This window comes from Numenius arquata, chromosome 8, assembly GCF_964106895.1.
Source record: "Numenius arquata chromosome 8, bNumArq3.hap1.1, whole genome shotgun sequence".
NCBI classification, from domain to species: Eukaryota; Metazoa; Chordata; class Aves; order Charadriiformes; family Scolopacidae; genus Numenius; species Numenius arquata.
Genome location: NC_133583.1, coordinates 38,856,331 through 38,881,175, shown reverse-complemented (window position 1 = coordinate 38,881,175; position 24,845 = coordinate 38,856,331). Strand labels below are relative to the sequence as shown.

The 24,845-nt window shown below is 42.2% G+C and overlaps 1 protein-coding gene across 1 annotated transcript in view; it reads left to right on the top strand.

Annotated features, from left to right (window-relative positions):
- The first annotated feature begins 7,134 nt into the window (after positions 1-7,134).
- Positions 7,135-24,845, top strand: part of NTNG1 (netrin G1) — a 151,108-nt gene continuing 133,397 nt past the window's right edge. The window contains exon 1 of the mRNA XM_074152124.1: positions 7,135-7,380. Coding sequence (XP_074008225.1) covers positions 7,135-7,380 — 246 coding nt within the window. The remainder of the gene's footprint in view (positions 7,381-24,845) is intronic.

The following is a 24,845-nucleotide window of genomic DNA, read 5'->3' as shown; positions in this document are numbered from 1 at the left end:
CGCTCGCCGGCAGTCGCGGGGAGGTCGCTCCGAAGTGAGGAGACGTCGCCGCCGCCCGAAGTTTGCCCGCGCCGCTCGGAGACCTCCGCGCCCGCGGCCCCGGCCGCGCTCCGCCCGCCGCTCACCCCGCGCCTCATGCCGCCGGCGCTCCGCACGGGGACGCCCCCGCCCTGAGCGGCGGTGGCGGGCGGGGAGCCCCGGCGGGCAGCACCCGCCTCCGCGGCGATGATCTGCGCGCCCGCGCACCGCCCGCCGCCCCGCCGAGCGCCGGAGGAGAGCGGCAGCCCGCCCGCCCAGCCGCGCGCCCGCCCAGCCGCCGCCGCGCGCCGCCCGCCGCCCGCGCACCGCCAAACTTCGACGCCGACAAGTGCCTAGGGCCGGTGGCGGCCCCCGCCGAGCCCTCGCGGCCCGCCGGCAACTTTCCCGGGGGGAAGCACCCCCCGCCTGCCCCGCGGCCCCTCATGCCGCCGCCGAGGGAGCCCCAGCGCGTCCCGGCACCGCGGCGGCTCCACGCCGCCCCGCGGTAGGCGAAGGCGAGCCCGAGCGGTGAGTACCGCCCGTCCGCAACCCCGCGCACACCGGGGCGGGATGGGACGGGACGGGGGGGATACGCGGCGCGGGGTCTGTGCTGTGCCGGTATGTGCGCGGTGTCGCCCCGCCGTACCCCGCAACACCCCGCGGAGGCTCGGGCCGCGGACCGAGGGCGGATCTGCGCGGACCGCGCGCCCCCTATCGCCCGTGCGGAGCGGAGCGCGGCCGGGGCGGGGCGGTACCTGCGCGGCGCTGCCTCCTCCGCGGAACTCGGGCCGGGCCCGCCGGGCGCCGCGCCGGGCTTTGAAGGGGCGCGACAGCGGCGCGCAGGCGGAGGGAGAAGCCCGGAGGGGGAGCCCCGAGGGAGGGGCCCGCGCCCGACCCTCCCGCCCCTCAGCGCGGATTTTCCCGCGCGGGGGAAGGAGTTGGGGGGGAGGAAGATCAAAAGCCCCGTTTGACAGAGGGCGGGGGCGGAGGGAACGGCCCCGCTGGCCGAGGAGCAGCGGCCAGGTCGCTGGTACTCAACCTGGAAACAGTTCCCTCCCTCGCATCGGAAATTGCAGGCGGCTTTTCTAACCGTTCCCACACACACACACTCTGCACCCCTAAAGAAACCCCACATGGCGGTGAGCAGCGCAGATCGGCTAAGCCCGATAAAACAGATGCTTTTGTACTCACAAAGTTGGTGCATGTGCATTTTTGGCCTCTGCTGAATATACTTTTATTGTTCTGCAATCAACTTTTCGATATTCCGGATCTGATGTGCTAGGAGCCAGCCGTACTTCTGCGGAGATGTTGGCAGAGAGAGTGAGTGAAACAAACGGTGGAGATGCTTTTAAAGAGGGAATAAATCACTGTCTTGCCTAAGGACAATGCGGTTGAGGATGAGACGCTGTGGTCTGGGCAGCCAGTTGAAGGGAAGAAAAACACAGTAGAACTTTCCCCGGCTTGTTTTTTGGTGCGTGTGTGGGTTGCTTTGGTTTGGTTTGATTTTATTTGGAAAAAAAATAAAGGCTGATTTCTGGCATATTTTTGGAGTTTTAAAGGATTTTTACTGGAGTTTCCAGCAGCTAGCAGCAATGTTCTCACGGAGTCCTGGACTTTGCCATCAACCCTCAACCCTGTGACAGGGATAAGAAGTGGCACCAACTTTCTAGCTACGTATGTAAAACCTGGCAATAGCACGGAACAAATTCAGGATTCGTTAGGCTTTCATTTTCATTCCGTTTTTGAGGCTAAGAACTTACAGTTAGAAACTCATAAGCTCGCACCATGACTTGAAAGCTTAGTACCCCGGATACACTGCCTGAGGAGCATGCCTTATTGAGGCATTATCACCTTATTGAGGGTGAAAAATAAGGACAAAAAAAACCTGCAACCGCCCCAAATGCTGACTTAAATTCTGAGAGGAGAAACTTGCAGAACAGATTGATGCTAGGTACAGAGATATTTAAGGCAATAAGCCACAATTACAAAGATTCTAGAGGAAAAACTTAAAGCAGCTACGTACGCAGCCTCTAAAATTTAAATAGCTGAAGTGCTTTTTCTCCATATGCTGACAGCTGATGATACGCGGCAAGTAATGGCAGCAGTAGTGTGAGGTGTCACTCAGCAAAGAATGATGTGGGAAAACCAGAAATATTTTAAGTGTAGAGCTGAATTTCAGTTTATTGGTAGCAGAATGCTGTATTTTATTTTCTTCAGCCAATAGGTATTGACATTTTAAATTCCTCCTGAGGCAAAGAAATCTTTTTCTGCTAAATAGTTAAATAAGCTGGGTAGAAATAGAACCTAAACTTTGTCTGGCATTTGAGTCTGAAGGCACCACAGCAATTCTTTGGAATATACTGTACTTGATGCAAGTATGATGGAAAGTGTGCATTAAATTGTTCAATACAGGGTCCCTTCTTGTTTGCATAGATTAATAATTTTGCATTTATAAAAGAGGTTGAGTAGGTTGATAAATATTGGAGCTTTATATTGTGAGAAACTGGAAAGTGTAAGTACCAAGTTCTTAAGTTGTCTAAGTGAAGCAAGGTATAAAACACTTGGGCTTTATTAAATCTAAGTTGCAGGTATGAGAATCAGTTCTGTTTTGTGATACGCATCATTTCATATGTTCTAAACTGTCCTTAAATAATTAATAACTGGAGTGGACACAAAGGGTCTTTGTACCTGGGCTTGATTAGATACATCCATCTGCTGAAGCTGTTAGGGATACAAACTTAAAACATGTTTCCTTTGGAAAAAACTGTTCTGCGGGTGCCAGTGCTGGGAGGTGGCAGACAGCACTCCTCGCTTCATGATTTTAGCCAGTTCTCCTCTGGCTGCTGAGCATTATAATAACCGGGTTTGGCTCTCATTCTTACTCGTGCTCGGTGGCAGTGTACACTTTATCAAATGCACAGTCTGTGTGAGAGGCGATCGCACGTTATTTTATTACCTCCTTCGCATACCTGCTGTTTGCCAAAGAGGGAGGCCAGGAGCCCACCCGTGAGGTTTGCACAGCGGCTTCCCAGCAGGGAGCTGGTGCAGGGCATCCAGCCGACGTGGTTTGGGCGGGGGGGGGTGAATTTATTTGGGGAAAGGGGTGGATTTTCACAGTGATGGAAGGAGGCAGAGGAGGAGTGTTTGCTAACAACCCCTGAGGAGATCTGAAGTTCTTTCCCGGCACCAACCAATTCTGCCAAGATGCATTTTAGCTCATTTGTGAAGGGGGTGTCTGCTCAAGCTGCAGAATTAAGATGCTGCATGAGGTGTGACTTACCCACCTGGAAAGGGTTGTGTGTGCTCAGAGCCACCTTCACAGCCGATTTTAGCCTGGGGGTCAGCTGCGTGCCGTTCTTCTCAAACAGCTGTAACACGCTCACTGTGGCCTGAACTTTGCAGGCGGAGTGTGGCTCTGGGGGAAAGCAGAGGCAGCAGAAGTGGCCTTCAGCACAGCTGCCCCTCGGGTGCCTCCCGGTGTTTTCCATATTGCAGAGGCTGTGGCACATGGGAACGTTCAAGGCCTGAAACGTCCCGCAGTTTGTACCGCCGTTACCCCACAAAGGAGATCTCCAGGAGCGGCGTCCTCCAAAGGCTTTGCATGCATTAGCTAATGTCCTTCCAGCAGTTTCCCTTTCCGTTGCACTTACTCAGGAAGGATGTCGCTCCCTCTTCGTCGCCCCCGACACCCAGGGTGTGTGACTAGCAGAGCACCACGGGGTGCAGGGGATCACAGCACCAGACACTAGTTATTCCTGATTTGTTTGATTGCTTTTCTGTAAGGTCAAATGAACAGGCATTGCTGGGGACAAAAACCCATTGCTTTGTGTTGCCCACAGCTAGAGGCTTAGTGCTACACAGCTGGCACAGCTGTAAACTTCAGAAATGTTATTCTAAATGTTTTTTTTTTATGGAATAATTCAAATAGGTATGTCCTTAGCAATAGAGCACTGAAATATAGAATGCATATCATGAGTGACTCTGCAGAAATAAATATAAGCAAGACAAATCATATGAGCTCCATCAGAAAAACCCCAGCAGCGCTCAGCACATGATCCTTAATGTGCTTTGGTCAATATCTTTCTCTGTATCAATGGAAGCTCATTAAAAGAAGATATTGCAGACTAACTGAGCCATGCTGTATTAGTTCTTGCCAAAGCTTGACATTTTTAATACATTAATAATATGTCTGTAATGTAATGGAAAACTATTAATCAGAACTGGTTATATGCCAGAATTTAAGCTATAATTGGCTGCTTCTTGTCAGGAATGTCTGTCGTACATTGCTACAGCTGCCTAATGCTCAGATGTCTTGCACTCCTCTGCACTTTTTCCTTGTCAGTGCACTAAATTCGATCGATGTTATAGTCTATAATTCTGTGTAACGACCATCATTATGACTCTGGCTTACTTTAATGAGAATTCGTTATATGGGAAGTATTTTAGCACAGTGTGTTAAGGTAGTGGCTGGCTTCACATTATTTTAGACCTATCCAGTCCTGTTTATTAGTTGATCTGAGTCTCAGCAGTTATAAAAGGTTACGGGTAACTGAAGAGCTAGCAAGGAAAATATTAAACAAATCTATTTTTGACTGAATTGGCAGGCTTGTAATCCAAGGGTAATTAAAGTCAGTAACTTCTTATTTCTACACAGAAACATGATATTCACCTACTGTTTATTCCAGCTATGAGCAAGCCTTCTCCAATACAGAGTATGTTTTGATTTGTCACAAATTTAAAATTAATTTGGCTCCTTTTTTAGAAGAGTAGCTGTTTCCCTTTTTCATAATTACTGTTCTAAGCTGTTTTTTTTCCCCTGCAAAGTAGTAAAATACATTGAAAAGGACTAGAGGGAAAGAGTATGAGATGTCTTTAGAATGACATGGAAAGTGTTCTCTGATTTAATGAATTCCAAGATAGTAAGTAAACATTCCCACTGAAAACAAAAAAGAATGTAAGGTTGCTACAAAAACAGTGGTACTACACAGTATGCTGCTTAGAAAGATTTAATTTTGATTTGGTCTTAGATATTTTTGCTTTTGTGTCAAATTCAGATTTGAAGTGTAAATATATTTGAACTGATTGAGAATTGTTATTGCATGAAAATTCAAATATTCTCTGCATATTCTGATAAAATATACGAGAGTTGTATGGTAACACTTGATAAAATGAATATAATGGAAAATTGCATTTACGTCCATACAGCAATTATTGTAAATTACTTTGCTATGGAAACACAATTCAACCATCTGTTGGCATTTCATAGTGTCTGTATTTTAGCTCAGTTTAAGATGAAGCATTATTTAAATATAGGGAGGCCATTTGCGAATAGCTTTGAAGATAAGTTTTGAAAACACGTATTACCAAAGTGACATGCTGAGGAGCTCACCAGGTCACATACCACTTGCTGTGGTTTTGGGGTATAGGAGGGTTCATGACACTGGGCATAATTTAAAACTGGGAACAAGCAAAGCAGGCAGCAGAACATGGTGGGTTACGGTCGTTTCTTAACATCTGTCTGACGGGTTTGCTTAGATTTTAGCATCCAGACAAAAAGAGTGCAGAGGTGCTGCGGCAGCTGGCTGAAATCCTTCTCCTGCAGAGCGCCCAGGCTCCCTGTCCTCAGCTGGCACGGGCTGGTGCCAGGCACAGGCTGAGAGAAATGAGTTGGAGTTTCTAGCCCTGGTTTCCCTTGTCTGCGTTTAGGGTGCTCACTCTGTCTTTGTAGTTTCCCTCGTACATAATTTGTATTTTTACCTGTGTTTTTATAGCAAATGTATGTTTTAAGTTGTTATAATAACATCTTAGGATTTTATACCTGTAATAATGTGATTGAGGTGACAAAGAGAGAGGGAATTTCTAGTTGCTTTCTGAAGAGAGGAAAGTGGATATATCTGCTATGAAATAGACATTGAATACACAGGTGCCCCCAAACCCAGATCTAGGAAAATAAGACTGCCATCACAGAGGGGGAAAGCATCCTTATAGTAAGCTACAAATGAACCATTATCTTTATTAGTAGTTTATCATCAGTGTGATCAGTAAATTACAGTTCAAAGGAAAAAAAAGGAGCAAAGCTTTTCAATGCTAATGAGAAATTTCAAGAAAACAAAAGTGTGCTTGCAATATCTTTGTTACTGTTCAAAAAAAATAAAAAAATAAAAATAATTAAGAAGTGTGTAAGACTTTTGGAGCTCACTGAGTTCCTCTTGCCAAGAGACTATCAGTACCTGGTAGCCCTGATAGCCACCTCTGTTTCACTTAAATAAAAGATTCTGCCTGTGGCTGCCCCGCGGTGCTGGGCTGCCTGCTCCTCTGCCTCCCTGCCAGCACGATCTGGACAACGGTTGAGTTTGGTAGTTTGCTCTCTGATTTTTTCTAGGGTAGAAATACAGGTTTGGAAGCAGAAACCTGTAACTCACCTGGAATGTTATAAATCTGTCTTTGTTAGAGAAGAGTTAAATCCTTCATGTCAAAATACTTTTCACTGTGAATGATTTTGGTAGTTTGCTCATTCTAGCACAGCACCCACGGTAAAGGTTATCCATATTATACCAGTTTGCTTTATATTGCATCAAACCTCCAAAATGTCAACATATCATATATTTTGTAATGCATTGATTCTTGGACAATAACTCTAACTCTTATTGTTTCTAAAAGGGTTCTGGTGCCAGAAGAAAAGAATGATTGATGGGAAACAGACACCAGCCTGTAGACACTCATCCTTTTGCTTCGGATACTGATTTATCAGTGAGTCTGGGCATCCTCTGTGAGCCCCGAAGACAGAGGATCACTCAGGGTTATCAACAGTGTAGCTGAAGACCTGCAACTTCACAAATTATTATCTGCTATTGGACATCTTTTACAAGAAGCCCTGACAGATAAGTTATAAGACAAAGGACAAGCGCTGCGTTGCTGCGAAAGGCTGTCATTGGGGTCTGCGTGGCTTCTACCAAAGTCTTCAACTTAGTGAAACAAACACCCTATCCTAATGCTTCACGTTTGAGTTGGAACCTATTTTATAAAATATATACATGTATGTATATGTATAACCTATAGACTGCACGTACACCAGTACTGAGCATCCTTACAAAGGTGACATAAAAGGATTTAGAAATGTATTTGTCAAGATTCCTGTCACTTCACGCCCTCTGGGTTACCGTATCCTCCGTGATGCAGCACTACCCTTCCGTGTGGGGACACTATGACGTGTGTAAGACTCAGATTTACACAGAAGAAGGAAAAGTATGGGATTACATGGCCTGCCAGCCAGAAGCCAGAGACATGATCAAATATGTAAAAGTGACTCTGGATCCTCCAGACATAACATGTGGAGACCCTCCTGAGACTTTCTGTGCAATGGTAAGGCAAGCTTTTAATTTTGCATAATTAGTGGGTATGTATTTGTGATAGATGGCTTCAAAATGGAAGCCCTAGAGCACACATGTAATTATCAAGAAAATCTGCATTGTATTCTGAATGTGAAAGGTTCTGCTGAACAAGTAGAGCAGTACATTAAGCTCAGAAATTAGATGTTCTCCTTATGGGGACCTAACTTGACTTTGTCTGAATTTAGTATCTCTCTGGGTCAGCTTTTAAGGACCTAAAAGAAAGCAGTGTAAAACTCCTGGTGCACTAACCTGTAACTGGGGTGCATTTGCCTGGATCATGAAAGACTTGAGTGAACTGGTTCCAATATGATCACCTGAAAGCATCATAGCATGTTATAATTCAGCATCATTTCCGAACATGAGACCCTTGTTAGAAACTCAGACTGCAGAAGCTTAAAAAGTAGTGGTGGGAGCTGTGGTGGTGGAGTTTATCTGACAAGACCATGCAGCCGCAGGCAGCGTTGCTGGAGCCTTGCTGCCAGCAGGTGCCTACCAGCAGGTCCATACCTACATGTATGGACAGTGCCGCAAGAAACGCTTTCAGGTGGGGGCCAGCTCTACCAACTACTGACAGCTTTTCTTATTTAACTGAAACTGTAGGCATTCAAGCCAACTAAAAGAGACCAAAGTTAAGCTCCTTAATTTAGATGCTTTTGAAATTACAGACTAGCTTTGGAAATGTTGGGCTTGGTAAATAATTGTACAGGTATGAGAAACCAGGTAGACACTATATGTATCAACATTTTACAGCTGTGCTGCTCCCAAGTGTTTGATAGATCGTGCTCTAAGAGGTCATTCGAGTTAAAAGAAATCTTCAACTCCTCACAAACAGAGAATTCATTTTCTTTGCTACTGAGTATTTCTGTTAAATATTGAGTGGAAAATACAGTATTCCTTGACTAGAAAATGTGAGTTTGAGATGCAAAACATATGTACTTACATCTATTAATAAAGCACTGGAAACATACATCACATTACCTACATAAAATTAGATTTGAAAAGCCAATGAGTGAGATTATCATAACTGAGAAAAGCCTCCAAGATATTTATTTGCCTGTGTACGAATCATCATTGCTGTGTGACAGCATCCCCACAGGAAGGAAATTTGCTTTTAAATGCCTTATGGTATCATTTTCAACCACTACTGTTCTGTAAGGAGTTCAGGTCCAACCACACATACATTTAGGGCATTATGTGCACACATGGAGCTGCTTCCCACGTACATTATGGTAATAGCCACGTGATAAATTGCTGAGCTACGTGAATAAATTACATTCACTGTAAACCTTTGACTGCACCACTTGCTCTCTGCCCACTAATCCATCTCTGCTGACATGGCTCTGACACTCGAAACCTCTGAGCAGCTTCAAGCAGCCACTGTTTAAAAAGAAGTAAAAGCAACGTGCCCTGTGTAATACTGTTTTTTTGTTTATCTTGAAGTGTATTTTCTCCCTCAGAATAGTAATAGCTGTGATTTAGCCCTCAATCAGTGACCTTTAGTAATTCATCATGTAGTGAATAAGAAAAGTTGTTCTTTTAATGCAAAAGAAATTGCCCAGCAAAACTTGTTTTTTCCTTCTAGTGCGGATAAGACAGGAACTGCTACAATGGTTAAGTAAAGTTTTAAGTTTCTGAATGTCTTGGTTATCAGTCCACTCTCTAGTTAGAATAACAATTTTAAACAAACAAAAAAACCCCAAATAAACAGAAAAAAGACATCTTGATTAAATCTAAGTTTTCAAAATGGTGTCAGAACTCCCCCTGAAAACATTTGACCTAGCAAGGTCCTTGATGCTGTGATGAGGGATGAAAGTTTAAGCCCTCGAGATGCAGAAGGCCACCAGAATCCTGACACGAGAAGTAAAGAGGAAGAACTGGGGAAAGGAAGAGAGAGCATGCACAATACGAGGGTGTGTATTTAGTGATGTGAGTTTAGACTGACTGACTCCTACACAATAAACCGTTGTATTTGCTTTCATTATAGATGTATATTGTACATATACACTGTACTAAGATACGCAGTGGTAATGGCTTGACTTACTTAAAACACTAGGGAAATGACAGAAATATTTGATGTTCCTGTGGTACTGCACAGCAGCAGAGCATTCTCATCCCTAAAAATGCTTCATGTCTATCTGTACTATAGCTACATGTAGAAATTATACATTTCCTTCAAAACAAGGTTTTACATATTTGTAGGGCTGAGCCTCTGACTTTTCCCAATGAGGAGATTTTTTTTATGTTTGCATTGATTTTTAGTTTTAGAAAATGAGTTAAAAAGCTAGCACTGACATATTTGGAGAAGGTAGGCAGTGGAAAAGAGCGCATTCCTGTTAGGCATGTTCTTGCACTAAAAAAATCCCAAATTCAAAATGACAGAGACGGAAAGGTTTCTTTTCAGCATGGTGAAGCGCTGAGCTGACATATACAAATGCTTGGTTTTATTGTTGTGAGTATTGGATGTTTTCGTGCTAACCTGTGTACCAGTGTTTTGTTATTGAAATCAGGTTAACGCTGCCTTGGAGGAGATGGGAGTCCTTTCAGATATCCTAACAATAAGGAAGGGTACCAAACAGCAGAGCTTGCTTCTGCGGGTCGAGGAGGAGGGTGAAGCAGCCTCCTGTTTTGTTTCCATGTCAGTTCATCAATCAGTCTTAGAAATTTTTTGTTCACTACGGACCAAATGGACTAAGGTACTAGCTGTTGAGTCTGTGTCAGCTGTAAGTGTAGTATAGATTATATCCCTGAAACAACCAGACTGAGAGGTTCATCCAGGTCCTGCTAGGAAATCATGGAAAAATCTAAGGCAGTCTGCAATAACACACCGCAATCGTGCATTGCAACGCACGCAAGCATACAGAGATGAGCAGTTAATGGTAAAATTTGCCTCCTACTTATTCCTGCGTATTCCCCATGGAATTAAGTGTTTTACAAGGCCATTATTAATTTTTGCTTGGTGAGCTTGTTTAGTTGACAGACCGAGTAACGAGATTTTGCGCACATAGATCTGTTACAAAATGCAGCGCTCCTGTAGTTGGTAGCTGAACCCAGTACGTGGCAGCTCAATGCTTGTAAGTACCATTGGGTCGTCCCTCCGGGACAGCGTCCGTGGGTATTACGGGGAACATGCAGCAGGAAAACTATCCCATAATTGCTTTTATGCAATCTATTCTGAGAATAACATTATAGTTTCTGGTGACATTCAGTATTGAAAACTTGTGAGATTATCCTGAAACCTCAAACCCCTGGAGTCCTATGATTATGTGAGATTCTCAGCTTTCATTTAAAACATCATCTTTATTTTCTTAGTCCTTCTGGTTGCAGAGAAAAGTTTGAAAATGAAACTGAGAAGCTCAAAAAGCAAAAGCAAAATAAATAGTCCTCCGAATTATTACTATTTGTTTCAAATCATCATTTTTAAAGTTGCTTAGGATTTTTAGGTCTTGGGAAAGGATTTTGCTTGAGAGAGATGCATGAAAGAAACATAAATGAATGAATGGCTTAGAGCAGGGAACACTCACGGTTTCTGGCCGTGGAGTTACTTGTGTCTCTAAGGAGGATGTGACAGCACCCTTCCCCAACAGGGAGTACTCCTCCTGCCTGTACCATAATCAGTCCCCTACGGAGGGGGTTGACTGATCTCCTCTGGCTTCCCTGTATGTTTTAAAGCAACCTCTAGCTGCTTAGAGTGAGGCACGCATTCTGGCAGACGATCCATCTCTGCTTTCTGTGGCATTCCTTCAAGGAAATTTGGCCATCCTTTGCCAGTCATAGAGTCAGGCACGGCATTTGAGCCTGTGTGACCATTCCCTGCGGGTCTGTAATTCATAAACTTTGAGTGTTTGGCATTGGTAAGAGGGTGTCTGGCACCATGCACTTATGCTTAGTTGGCCTAGGAGGAGAAGGAAGGGAAAGGAAAAGACAGCAGAGAGAGAAGCTACTTTACATTCTCAGAGCTGCAGAATTCACTTTGCAAAGATACTGTAAGCAAATTTTTAAGTACCTGGGGATGCTAGTTCTTGTGACCTGCAGCATTTCAGTTTACAAAACAAATCTGCTTTAACAGTGAAATCTTCTACTTCCCTCTTTTTAAGTGCTTGTTACAATTTCACAAAACTCTGTCCAGTTATAAAGAGAAGCAAATCTGACTTTTCATGACCATCACCATCTCTTGGCCTACAATAACAGTGCGTAAGTGGCTTCTGACTTCCTTATTTCTAAAACAAATGCTGGCTGCGCCCTCGGTACATCAGGAGCCCCCGTGATGCTGCTCACGGGTCCCTTCGCCCCAGAATCACACCTGCCCCTCGCATGGGCTGGACCCTATGCTGAAATCCAGCCTTTAGCATGGGGTTTACATTCAAATCTTTGCCAGGATTACTGTGTAAATTCATCATGAACTTAACCAGGAGACTCCTAGTGGCTATTGCTGTAACTTGCAAACTGCAGACAAATTTACATTACCAACCTGTGTTTGCAGCTGAAATGGCAACATTAAAATACAATTTTCTACTTATGTTTAAACCTAGCTATCATAACGCTATCCCACATCCCAGTGGCTAAAAAGTGATGAAATTATCAGCAATTATCATTGCCTGCAGCTAATTTTCTTCATAGGTTAAACAGAAACTTGAAGCCTACAGACAGGAGTCCTGTGCATTTCTACAATTTATAGAGCAGAAATGCTGATGACAGTAGAAATTGGAGCCCTTGAGTGCTACTCTGTATTTCATAGCCAATCAAAACTAAATTAAGAAACAAAGATTATTAAAAACTCTTCTGTGCATGTAATTTTGGCATAATATTATGAGGTGGACGTTAAATTTTTCCCTCTGATACTTTCAGCATCATTAATATAGCATTCCTTTAATTACAAGTAGACTCATATTCCTTAAAAAAGGGAAAATACTCTGTAGCGTAGTTAGTGATACCATTATTATGTTTACTGAAATAATTAAATGAACAGATATTCTTCTGAGTAACGTATAAGTCAAAATGTGAAATAAAAATGTAAATTTTGGAAGCATTTTGGCATGCATACATGCATTCTAGAGTAGGACATTTTAAAACAGTGTGGAGCAATACCATTAAGAGATGCTGATAAGAAAAAAGCTTTTTTCTTTTATGGGCTCAATAAGGACATACAATCCTTCATTTTAGTTCCATCTGTGCGATCTTATGAGGGTAGAATGGGAACAGGGAGTTAAAGATGACAGTATAGTTACTGTCTTGTAATGTGGATTTTCATAGTTGTATACTGTAAAAGTATGTACAGCTCAAAGTTATTCCAGACTTTATTTACAATACCTGCATTCATCTATTTGAACTCTTTTGAGCACATTTAATTAATACAAGTGTTGCTTTCTCATTATTGGAAATAACCTTATCCTCCAGGGAACAGAGTTTTTATTTTGGTGTTTCCTCTTAAGTCACTGGATGTATAATTTCATTTAATTTCTAATACTGCAAGACCTATATGGTGAGCTACAGCCCCCCCCACCTCCCCGCCCCTTCTCCTCTCCCCTGCATAGGGCAGGACACCTCTGCCACCCCACTGATGCGGCCGGTCCCATCAAAGCACCGCTTTGGTTCTTACATTCCAGCCTCAGACCAGAGAAGAGCAGGATGAGAGGGAAGTGAGAAGCACACAACATGCCCTTTGCTCTTTCCGTGTCGTCCCCCCCCCAACTCCCTCCCACTGGTCAGCATGGAGGCAGCAGCCTACCTGTGCCTTTGGTAGCTGCCTGCCCACAGACATTTCAAAGGTGCCTTGATCCTCGGACCTCTTGGTAAATGAGTTCTTGGTTTCACAAAAGAGAAAAAAATGGATATACTTAATGATAGCAGGAATGAAAAAAAACAAGGTTTGGTAAAATCTCTGTTTTCTTCTAACTGGAAGCAATCTAAAAATTAATCATTTCTCATAAATCAAAACTGAGGATTGCCAGAAAAACAGTTTTGCATTATATTCATTATCACACATCAAGATTTCCCAGTAAATCGTTAACGAAACTCTATTCAGTTGCATTTTTTCTTTTTCTCCTCAGTTACCCTTTGGGTACTGGAATGTCTTCTAATCTTAAACAAAGCAAAAAAAATGCCCACAAGTATTTAAGTTCTTAAAAGTATTTGGGCGTAAAACAGGGTTCCTAAACAAAGTCAAGGGCTTCTACTTATTTTCAGTTGCAGAGTTTTAAGGCACATATCGCTACTATGTGTAAAAGTGCATCCTTTTAACAAAGTGTATATTTTATAAATGCACTTCATAGAGGCTGCTTAACTGCTGCTTTTAACACTGCCAAATACCATTGGTACTTGCTCTCCTGTTTTTTTTTTTTCCCTGAAGTTAGCTGTAAATATTAGACATTTGTAGGTAACACAGTGATGAATTTATTGTAATAATAATTGATCTTAGAAAGCAAGGGATTGCTGGGGGCAAATGTGGCTCTGCAGATGAGGTTTTTGCAAATACCTGAGTTGGTGTCCCCCCTCCTGCCCCCGGCACCCTGGGCCCCCCGAAGTGCCTCCCCTACCGGCTGAAGGGGGTATCTGGGGCAAGCTGCCCAAGTACTCTGCAGGAACTTGGGCTTTTGGTCTTGATTGGGTGTGGAAACAGCAACAGAAATTTTATAAAGAAATAAACAACTTCCAGTATAAAATGGATACCGTGACATCCACAGGGAAATCTGAATGGGTTGCTGTCAGTGCAGCTGGACCAGAAATGTCCCCTCAGCAGCACCTTTAGTGCCGTCTTCTGCAATAAAACAATACTACTTTAAAAATAAAATCTTTACTAGCAACATATTGTAATGTGAACCTGTTCTGGTGAGGCAGAGGTGATCTTGAGCCTGCGGCTTGCTGCAGGGAGACTCTCCTAACAAGATTTACTGGGGAACGGAGAGACAAGTGAGTAAAGCAGCATCCCAAGCGGTGCTCCTCGCCCAGGGTAGGACAGTGCACCTCTTGGGCTGAAGGGAGGTGGCAGCAGGTGACGCCACTCTTTCTCTGCTAGAAACCCTGAACTAAGATATTTTTTTTTCCCCAGGGTGGGTAGATCCAACTTTCAGCAGAGTGTCCTCTGCTTTCGAACCCGCTGGTGCCAGGCAGTCAGCCGGGAGGAGCGGTGGTGCAGGATCAGCCCCTCACGGGCAGCAGCCGGTTTGCTTTCGCACGTTTCGGTCACAGGCGCGATGCCCCACAGTCCCCAGTGAGCTGTGCAGCATTAGGCTTTCCAGGCTGCTGTCTCATTTTGAGGACAGTGTACAAGGAGTGTGATAGTATATTTCCTCCCGCCGTGATGGGCAAGTCTCAGAGTGCGAATTTTGGATTTACTTGGCAGAAATGAGCTGAACTAGTTTTGCGCTGCTTAGGTTTGTCCAAATTATGTGGACAAACATATATTTCCTTCTTCATTTAGTACCTATATATCTCTAAACCCCAGAGTTTTGTGTTTCTTTCTTGCAGGGTTTGTACTTTGTAACAGCTAAGAATCACTGGAAACCAAATGCAGGTTCCTCAGGCACTTCCATATATTAAAATTTCCATTTGCAAGCATCTTAGTTGAAACAAAGCCAAGTGAACTCGGCCGAGAGTTCTACAAACCCTGGTACATCAGGACAACCGTTCTGGTTAGCGGGCTCCCCTGGAGTCCTTCAAGAAGGCAGAAGTTGATAATTTGACTCCCAAATAACGATTTTAACATTTAGACATTTAAGTTACTTACAAAAGCAACCAGTCCTATTTATAGCCCAAGTCACCCCATGCAAACATTTAAGCTCACAGTATTCTGCCAGAGCATTCAAGAAAAAAAAAATTTTAAAAAAATATACATACTGAGACAATAATCAAGCTCTCTCATCCCTTCTGCTCTGTGCTGTGGAGCAGAGGGGGAGAAAACCAGACAAGCATTAGCAGTCCCTGTTGACAAAGTAGGGAAATTACCCATCTACTAAGGCAAGGATGAAAACCTGTCATTTGTTTTTATCCACAGAGTTTAGGAAGGGCTGAATTTGTGAGAGCTGCTGAATTTTAGTATGAGTACCACTGCTTTTTTTTTTCCTTTTTATTTTTTTTTTTTTAAATAATACTGATACTGTTTTGCCAAAGCTGAAATTTCCATTTAAGAGTAGCTAAAACCAGGTAAGAGATCTGCTAAAGCAAGTATTTCTTGACTTGTTTTCAAGGCCTATAAGTACTAGCTGGATCTGAAAAGTCAAAAATAATCCCAGATACTATTAAGGTCATTGACTGATGAGGCACACGTCTCTATGTACTCTGGGATGCTAATCTCACTAGCTGAAAAGTAGGAAGTAGATCTGTACCCGATTTACTTGTAGAAACAACGACTGTAGAAACAATACACATTTTAGGTATGGAAGTTTATGTTTTCACAGGTCACTTGCAGTGACACCATCTCGATCTACAAGTACAAATATAGTTAGGGAGGTGAAAATCCTTGGCATTGAGCTGGCTTGGCAACGCGCATAAGTGATTTCATGTAGCTTTGATGTTTGCTGTATCGTATTTTCTGTAAAATGGTTTTATTCATTATCTTCTAGTTCTTTAGGCAGATTGTTTATATGGCATTTAGGAATGAAAAAAGGAGAGGAAAGAAAAGGGTGCAAATGAATTTTAATTATATTTATTATAAACAAGAAACTGTACTATATCAGAGATATTTTATGTCAGGCTTCAGCCCAGAGAGAATTTTTATAGTTACGTAGCTGTAAAACCTTTAAAGGAGGACACCATTATGATGAGAGGAGCATTTTCTTACATGTACATACTGTGTCTTTCCAGCATCCTGCTGCATTTTAGATTTTTATCTGTGAAACTGTCAGGAGCCATCATTTTAACTCATCAATTTGATTTTTACCGTCTACACCTGCTCATAAGGCGCTTTCCTCCAGTGAAAACTAGAAACAGAGCTGCTTGTGAGTGACACTTACAAATGACTGGGCGGGGGGGAAAGGGGGGGGGGGAAAAAAGGGGGAATAACAAACAACTACACAAAAGCCTTCATCTTTTAAAACCAAGAGTGTGCAGCATAGCTATAGAAAAAAGTGCAGAATATACTTTTCTGACTGCTAAACCAACGCTTTCTAGATGTGCTATTTCCCCCATCTATTTTTGTCACAGCCTTCCAGACTCTGGCATGCCTCTTGGCTTCCTTGACCATATGGATCTGCCAAGCAGTATGAATTCTGTAGGGATAGCCTGCAGAAATATCCTAGCAAGGTGTCTCACTTTGCAGGTTTGCTCAGACTTCCAGAAACATTAAGTAATGGGTTTAAGGGGTTCAAGCATTGTAGCTTTCCTTACTAAAATTTTGGGGTAAATTTTTGCCAGCAGTTTGCACCTGGAGTCCCTTTTTCCTGAAATAGAAGTGAGAGAAGCTTTTGAAAATAAAAGGTTAAGAATATACAAGCTTTTTGTTACCTGAAGCACCGGCTTTGATTTTTCAAAAAAAAGGTATCCTTCAATAACTAAAAGCAGGCAGAGGTGAATCATGATGTATATTTCATGCCTAAGAGTCAGTGTTTGACTTTCTCTAAACAGGACTTAAAGTGTGATCTTCCATCAAAATTAATGTGTCCTGTATAAGTCACACACGAGGACTTGTACTCACAGCAATGGGTCGTGCCCAAATACCACTTCCTTAGCAGTACCTGTTAGCCTCTGTACTATACCAGTTTGAAACTCTCAACTGAAACTTTAAAACCATCTTAAATAAAAGCAAAATTAACAGTATACCTTTATCTTTTCATCTTTTTCTTATCAGAAGTAATTTCACTAAAGTTCATTTATTTCCAGCCTTTCCAGATTTAGTGATTATACTGGTGCTTGGTCTTGAATTATTTCACCCCTGTGAGCTTTAGTGCAAGGCTGATTGTCTCTAGTGACAGGACAGAATTTGGTTAACTGGTTACATTTTTTCCTTGGGTGCAGATTTGGCAATTTGGGAGCATGCAAGAATGCACCAACAGCCTGGTTTAGACCTTCAAGCTGGGAAGTGCCAGCTAGAATACATATATAGAGTACATAACAGGGTTTGCATATTAAAATATATTATTTTAGCTCTATGCATCTCATGGCTTATATGTAAATAATTAAAAAGGACAGAAGACTATTATTGAATAATCTTCCCATAGTTCTTCATAATTGCACCATCATCGGTTGCATCACTGAACATTAGATAAGTATCATTTTTTATGAACTTCAGGTTTTAGAGGTTTAAAAGCAAGTCTCTGAACAAGAGTTCAACAGTTCCCTTTTTTTCTTAATCAGAAAAGATGGGGGGTTCTGCATAACATTTTGTGAGATTTTAAGCTGAAGCTGTAATAGAGAGTATGCCAGTTTTTAAATGTTAAACAGTAGACAAATGGCTGATGTCTGAAATTTGCAGGGGGTGTTGTTTGTTTTTTGAAGCCATACACACATTTTTTTTTCCCCCTCCTTCTACAAATTGTTTCTACAAGTTCTCAGCTGGTGTAGATTAGTGTATGTGCATTGAATGGGATGGTGCAACCACTGTGGAGAAGGCAGCTCCTGTACATCTGCCACTTGTGCCAGCCCCTCTCTCCAGCCTCACCAAGATGGAGGCTCTTGAAACTGGTGGAGAATAGGAAGGCTGAAGAAAGAAACAGGGAGTTACTCCAAAGAACATAAGAGCCTGCCTTCCTTCTGGCTGGATCCCTGTCTTGTCATGCCGTAAGGGCTCCACGGCTTGAGAAGCCACCAGAGCTCATGGTTTTGTTCTAACTTACACTTCCACTAACCTTTTTTGGGCACGTCTCTTTCAAAGTGGTACAGATCCAGTTGTGGACCTTAGACAGGTACAGGTGAAAGGTTTTCAAAATCCTTTTTGAAGTCTTAAGGTTAAGGAGTTCAGCAGTAGGGTGGGAGAAGCGTGTGCTGAAACGTGGATTGGTTTCTGAAGACCACCTCATCGTGCTGCTTTTCCTACATGCAGTTTCCAAGAGAGTAAATCCATTGCAGGAGTGCAGAGAAAGCAGGCACAGCCTTTTTACAGGCAGCGTTCAACTCTCCCAATCGATGATAATCTCACTAAGAATTTGGAGTAAATGTCTTTCTGGTGATTGTATCTCGTCAAGGGCCTTGTACTGGTAAGTGTTGGGTTTGGAATGATAAAATTGTGCATAAGATCAGAAAGAAAAATCAGACAGCAGAAGGGTCCCGCTGAATTTAAGAAAAACCCTGAGACTAAGGTTGAGTTCCCATCCTCAAGGTGCATTGCATCATTGCATTATGCTAATGCAACTCTCAGCATCCTCCTCCTGCCAGGCCAGTTCCTTCTGATACCCCAAAAGAAGATTTACAGTACCTGACCAAGAAAAACAATGCTTTTCACAAATTAAAGAGATGAATGGCACCTATGATGACCTGTTTTAGCACTTTTTTTTTTTTTTAATGACACCACCTTACATGAGCTTCTCTAAACTCCTGCCCCGTAAGCCAGCCACAGTTGGGCTTTTCTGGCTGTCATCCTAGTCAATGTCCAAGGCCTCAGAAAGTAGAGGTAAGGGTGATGCTGAGCAAGCCTTTGCTGTCACTGCCTTTACTCTGGATTAGTAATTGGTTTGTTTGTAATTATGAGCCTTGCAGGAAGAGCAGAACATGTTTACTTTTACAATGATGAAATAAATCATAAATTGGAAAGACCTTTGGAATTCAAAAATATCCCTCTTAACCAGGGATCATCACACCCATAGAGTTTTCCTGGGAAATACGTGTGAAGATCTGCAGTGCAGCTATAGCAAAGGGCTGCTGCTGAAGAACAGGGCAATAAACCTCCTTGCTTGAGCTAGTAATGGCAGTCTACAAGGTAATGCTGGTCTTGGTGGCAGACCCTGCCTTGTGTCCCAGGGGATGTTGCAACCCCTAAGCAATCCATGCATACGGAGAGAAGTGTGCGGCAATGTTACATCTCAGAAGACAACAGAGGTCCCTCATATTTCTGTGCGGATCTTGGAAGATTCTTGTATAATTTTTTCGCAGGAGAAATCAGCTTTTCTTCATGTAAGAAATGCTTACGAGATTCCAACAGTATTGTCAATACAGACTTTGTTAAAAGACATTATCTGGCTCATAAATACATAAAGCAGAGAAATTTATAATTGAGCCCACAGTGCTGCTGTATCTGATGATACATATGTCTACTTCAGCCTTGCACTTCGTAGATCTCCACATGCCAGGTAGTTGGGTTCAGTTATTGATGGTTTTAATAATTTATAGTTTTCTGACGTAGGATTCTTAATGCTTTATGCAGAAAAGCAATGCAGAAAGTAAACGCATAACACAAAAAATGGGCATGCTTTACAGGTAATTTACAGAGCCTTAAGCTAATGGGAAATGAGAGTCTTCTACAGTATCTGTGGCTCAACATCTTATTCTGCAATCAGTGAACATCAGGTGTTGAGCAGATCTGCAGCCATAGAAAAGGGCTATTTTCCAATTTGGTTTGGGTTTTTCGGGAAATGTTTTTAGCTTTCCTCAGTTTGAGTCAGGTTCCAAATATTTTTTTATAATTTTCTTTTTGTTAATTGTATGTGTAAAGGTCACAGAGCTAAAGTTGCAAAAAAATCTAATTTTAACCTGCAGTTGATTTATGAAATGATACTCAATTCCTTGAGTTTGTGAAAATAACATATACCACTAATAGTCTCTTGGAACTGATTTAACACCATATTCTATTGCAGTGCTAGGAAGAAGCCAAGGACTTGTAACAATCAGTCATTTGCAGTGACGTTTTTATTACTCTTTCAGAAATGCTGTGCTTTAATTGTCTCCCTGCTTCAAATCAACTGCTTCGTTTGCCTTATCAGTAGTTTCTTCTCTATAGTTATCATTGCCCTTGCTATAAGAAACCTAAACTCTCTGTGTATTCCTGGCATGATAACTGCTAACAGGAAGAGGAGCAGAGAAACTATCCATGTCCCTCTAATTTAAGAGGGTAAAAATGCTATATTGATTGCAAGTCACATTTTATGGAGTTCACACCAAATTCCTTATAGACCTACATCCCAGGCAATTCCCCCTTAATTCACTAGGATTGAACTGAGAAAACCCATCCAAAATAATATAATTTTTTTTTTTTTGCTCTGTTTTGAAGTTTGCAACAAACTGCCCAATAGAGAAATGTCTTTGCTTTCAACTATTAAAAAGAAACTGTAAGGTCTTAATTTAGTAGCGATGTCGCTAGTGCTTTAGCACGTTCTGCAGTGTGCCTCCAACTGATGAACCAAAGCACAGCTATAAATAGCAATGTCTTTGTCAGATTCTGAGATAAAGGGGTTGGGTTTTTCCCCCCCCACATTTCCTGAAAGGCCATATAGTAAGACATGTCTAATCTCTTCTTTTGCTTAGTACATAAATGTATCTGTTTGATAGGTTACTGAATCAAAAAACTGATCTGCTGCCTGCTGGTTCACAGTGTAGCTCAGTGAACAACAGGAACACAGCTCTGAGGTTGTGTCATACATGATTGGCATCCCAAAGTTTAGTGATTGCAGTAAGTTCTCTGCTTTACAGTTCAGGACTTTGAGGTGCTCTTCCCTTTTCAAGTGAGAGGTGATTTCCCTCCACGCCCAAAATGTGCTTGCCTGAACCACCACCTGGCCAAATTGCATGCTCAGACCTGTAGTCCCTGTGTATCCCCTGCGCATCCCAATGAGGAGGGATCCCCCGCCCCCCAGCACCAAATCTTTGGGAGATCCCTTTTACAGTTGGGCTGCTCCTTCACTGCTCTATATCTGATAACTAAGAAGTTGCAAGAGGAGCAAATGGCTTGTTAGATTGTGTCTACTTGCTCTATATTTTAAGAGCAAAACATTTAAGTTTCACAAATCCCCAGTTTGAGGACCCAATTCAATGACAAAGAGGAGGGGCTCGACAACAGCTGTGGCAGCGTGGCTGGTCCGTGTGCTAAGAGGTTTTAATGGAGCAGTTGAAATTTGTCCTGGATTCTGAATCACAAATGCATTCAGGCAAAATAAAGACTGAAGGGGGAATAAAAGAGTTAATTTTCAAGGCTTGCATGCCTTCAGATTTGTTTGCTTGAGAATATTTTTTGAGGGTAATGCTAGATGCTAAGGGAAAGTTACAGCGAGGCTTGTGACTAATGGATAAGATGCAGTGCGCTCTGTGATGCTGCAAGAAAAATGCTGATGCATTTAACTGATACCAGAGAGATAAAACAGCACTGGAGTTAAAAAAAAAAAAAAAACACCACACAAAAAAAACCCAACACCAAACCCCAAACAAACACAAAAGATTGCCTAAAGTTTTTGAGATCCCACCCTGGTATCATTTTAGAGGATGTTTCCAACTAGTAGCCATACAAGTAATTGTAGATTACAATGTCGTACAACTCCATTAACTAGGTGAAAGAAAAATAGCAACATTTTCATTTTAATGAAATGTCTGCTCTCTCCTTCTCTGTACCGTGCATCTTAATGTACCTTGCTGTCTGCACTGACTTGGGGCTCCAAGGCTTTGTCATTTCTTGGCAATTCCATTCTCTAATTTCTTCTGACACATGGTGCTTAAATCCACAAGAAATGTGAGGTGAGGCAGAGAGGATTCCTGCAGACTGCCGCACCATAAGAGGAGCGCTCATTTGCATTATTCATTAGATAAAGGCACTGATTTGCATCTCATTTTGGTCGTCTCCATTTCCAGGCAGAGGATGTAGAGAATTCACAGAATCGTTGAATTTTTATGTTATTAATAGTGTTCATTTGGGATTAAGTCTCCATTGTCTGCTGCCCCATATTTTGTCCCATGCTTATCTTCAATACCTATAGAAATGACACTCTTTTGTTCTTTTTATAATGAACTGTAGCTATTTACTGCATAGTAAAAGTGTGCTGATTTGTTTATCATTGCAATTTTAAAAGTATTTTTTTATCAAAGCAGTAATTCTATACTTGGTCATTATTTGTAATTAGATTACGATCTTTTTCCCTGTTGTTCTGAGATTATGGTTCAAAAGCAAAAGCTCATAAAGCAGCTGCAATGATTATCTGTGATCTGAGAGTATCTAAAATTTTTTTTTTTGCTATTCGGTATTCCTAAGCAGTAAGCTTTTAAGAACTGTATGCATTCTGTTAAGTAACAATTTAACACCATAAAGTTGAGAAATCGAATAGCCCTAGATAACTTTCAGCACTGCTTTGTTCTTTTCTAAGCTTTATGAACCAATTTACATTATGCTTAGTGTTATTATTTAGTTCAGAAATCTGTACTGTAAATAGGATATCAGTGTTCTTTCTATAGAGCATTGGGGGGGTGCTTGGTTTTAGGGGGGGGATTGTCACTTTTCATTCCGTTATTAAATCCTGTTTAGCTTTTTCATCCTGTTATTAAATACAGGAGACTGTCTGGTGAAATCAGGAATTCTAGAAGACATCAACAAGTGTCATTATTTCATAGATGCTTTTTGAGAAAATATACACAATAAACACCCTAGAAAACACTGCTGAAACCCAGAGCTGTTTCCTGACCCGTTATTTACCTCCTAGGACAGCAAATGGCTAAAACAAATGGTGGTTTATTCTGACTCTCAAAGCCCTCAGTTCAGCTTGGTGCTGCGCTGGATCTTGTACAAAAATAAGGGAGGGCATTGTCCCTGTTTTAAATAGCTTACAGTATAACTGAAACACAAGTGTAAAAAGTAATAAAAAAAGTTGGGATCTGAAGACTGACTTTAGCAAGATGAGGTGCTGAGGCTGATGATGATGCATTTTTTGTATTTTTTATTGATAATGGCATGGCTCTATGGCTGGTGCTGTAGTTGTCCGATTTCTTGGGGGTGCCACACTACACAAACTCACATTGGGCTTGGACTAGAAGGTGGTAAAGGCCACGGCCCTAAACAGCAGTTGGTCAAGACAGTTCATCTGTAAACAGCATTATGGCAAAAAATACAATTGCAGGTTGCATGCGAAAAATCAAACTGGCTTACACTAGGACCCTGCCTAATACACAACTTAATTATAATTGAGTTTGCCACAAGTTAGTGACACAGCTGAATCTAAACAAATCACCTAGGTAATGCGCTGATTGCACTAACAGCAGTTGTTGTCAGGGGCGGAAGATGCCATATGGCTCCTCTTCTCTACCCAGGTCAAAACATTGTTAGGAAGAAGCTTAAATGCATCGACACAAAAGAGGAATTAGCTGATCTGGCTTTCCTCCAGCCCGCTGTGTGCATACACATCCTGGGGTCTGGCCTTTCCCAGGACAAATCAGGGGGCTACCCAGATTTTTCCACCACGTACTGGGTGGAGCAGGATCATGGTACTTGATGAAAAACAAAGGCAGCTGGCACTCAGGCACATTGCTCAGGCACAGCTTAGCTCTCCAAGACATGCCTGGATCATGTTTGGGCAGTTTGTGAAAGGAAAAGAAAGTATAAGTGACACCAAATGCAAGCCTGGGAGGAGACGTAAGGGACGAATGAAACAGGAGCCAGTCCTGCACAAGGCAGGGTCAGGTTCAGCCCCAGGGAGGCCTTTTCATGCGAATGAGGACACGAGTCAAATGCCTACTAATTGCAGTGAATTTAGTACAAGTCTTCTAAAGTTTGTACAGCCTTTTTATTTTCTTGGTTTGGGAACAGATGAAACTATGGTATAAATTTTGCAGTGCCATGGCCAAAATGTTACCCCTCACGTTCCCTTGCCATTTCAGAATCTTGTCCATTTACAATAAATATCAAATGCTAAAACCAGTCGCTAACAACATCATAACAGCTACCCAGTAGCACCACTGCTTTTAAAAGATCTTTTAGCATTTCTATTCTAATCTATGTGATGCTTTTCTAGGTTGCATCAGGCTGAAGCACAGCAGAAGTGGAGTTTATGCTATGTTAAATTGTTATTAACTACAAAATGTCATCCAAAGTATAGTCTTCTGCCAGTTTGAGTTACATACTTTTATTATGCTTTTTGCTTTGAAAAATACACATTTAAAAATTTTAAATGTGCCAAGTAGGCCAGATGCTGCCCTTCAGAAATAAAAGTTGCCTTAACTGATTCTGTGATGATTTGGGTTGTAGAAGAGCCGTAAAATTCCTGCCAGACTTAAAATATCTTTCCTTGAACACTGGTCCCACTGTGCTGATCTTGCTGTCAGCAAGGGTTTGCAGATCCTCGGTTATGAAACACCTTGTCACCACTCATCCAGCAGCTTGCTCCCGCTCCACTGTGAAGTTTGTTAAAGTACTTTGTTTGGATTTTGAAATATAGAGTGGGTTTCCTAATGATTTTCTTAGGGAAAGGGTTATGGATGGTCGTTGATACAACTCAGGGTAGCTATTCTGAAGCATGTTACAGAAGCAGTGGATAATCCAAAGGCTACTGCATGTTGGATTATTCTAAACAATATTTACCCTTAAAAATGTCCTTGTCTAGT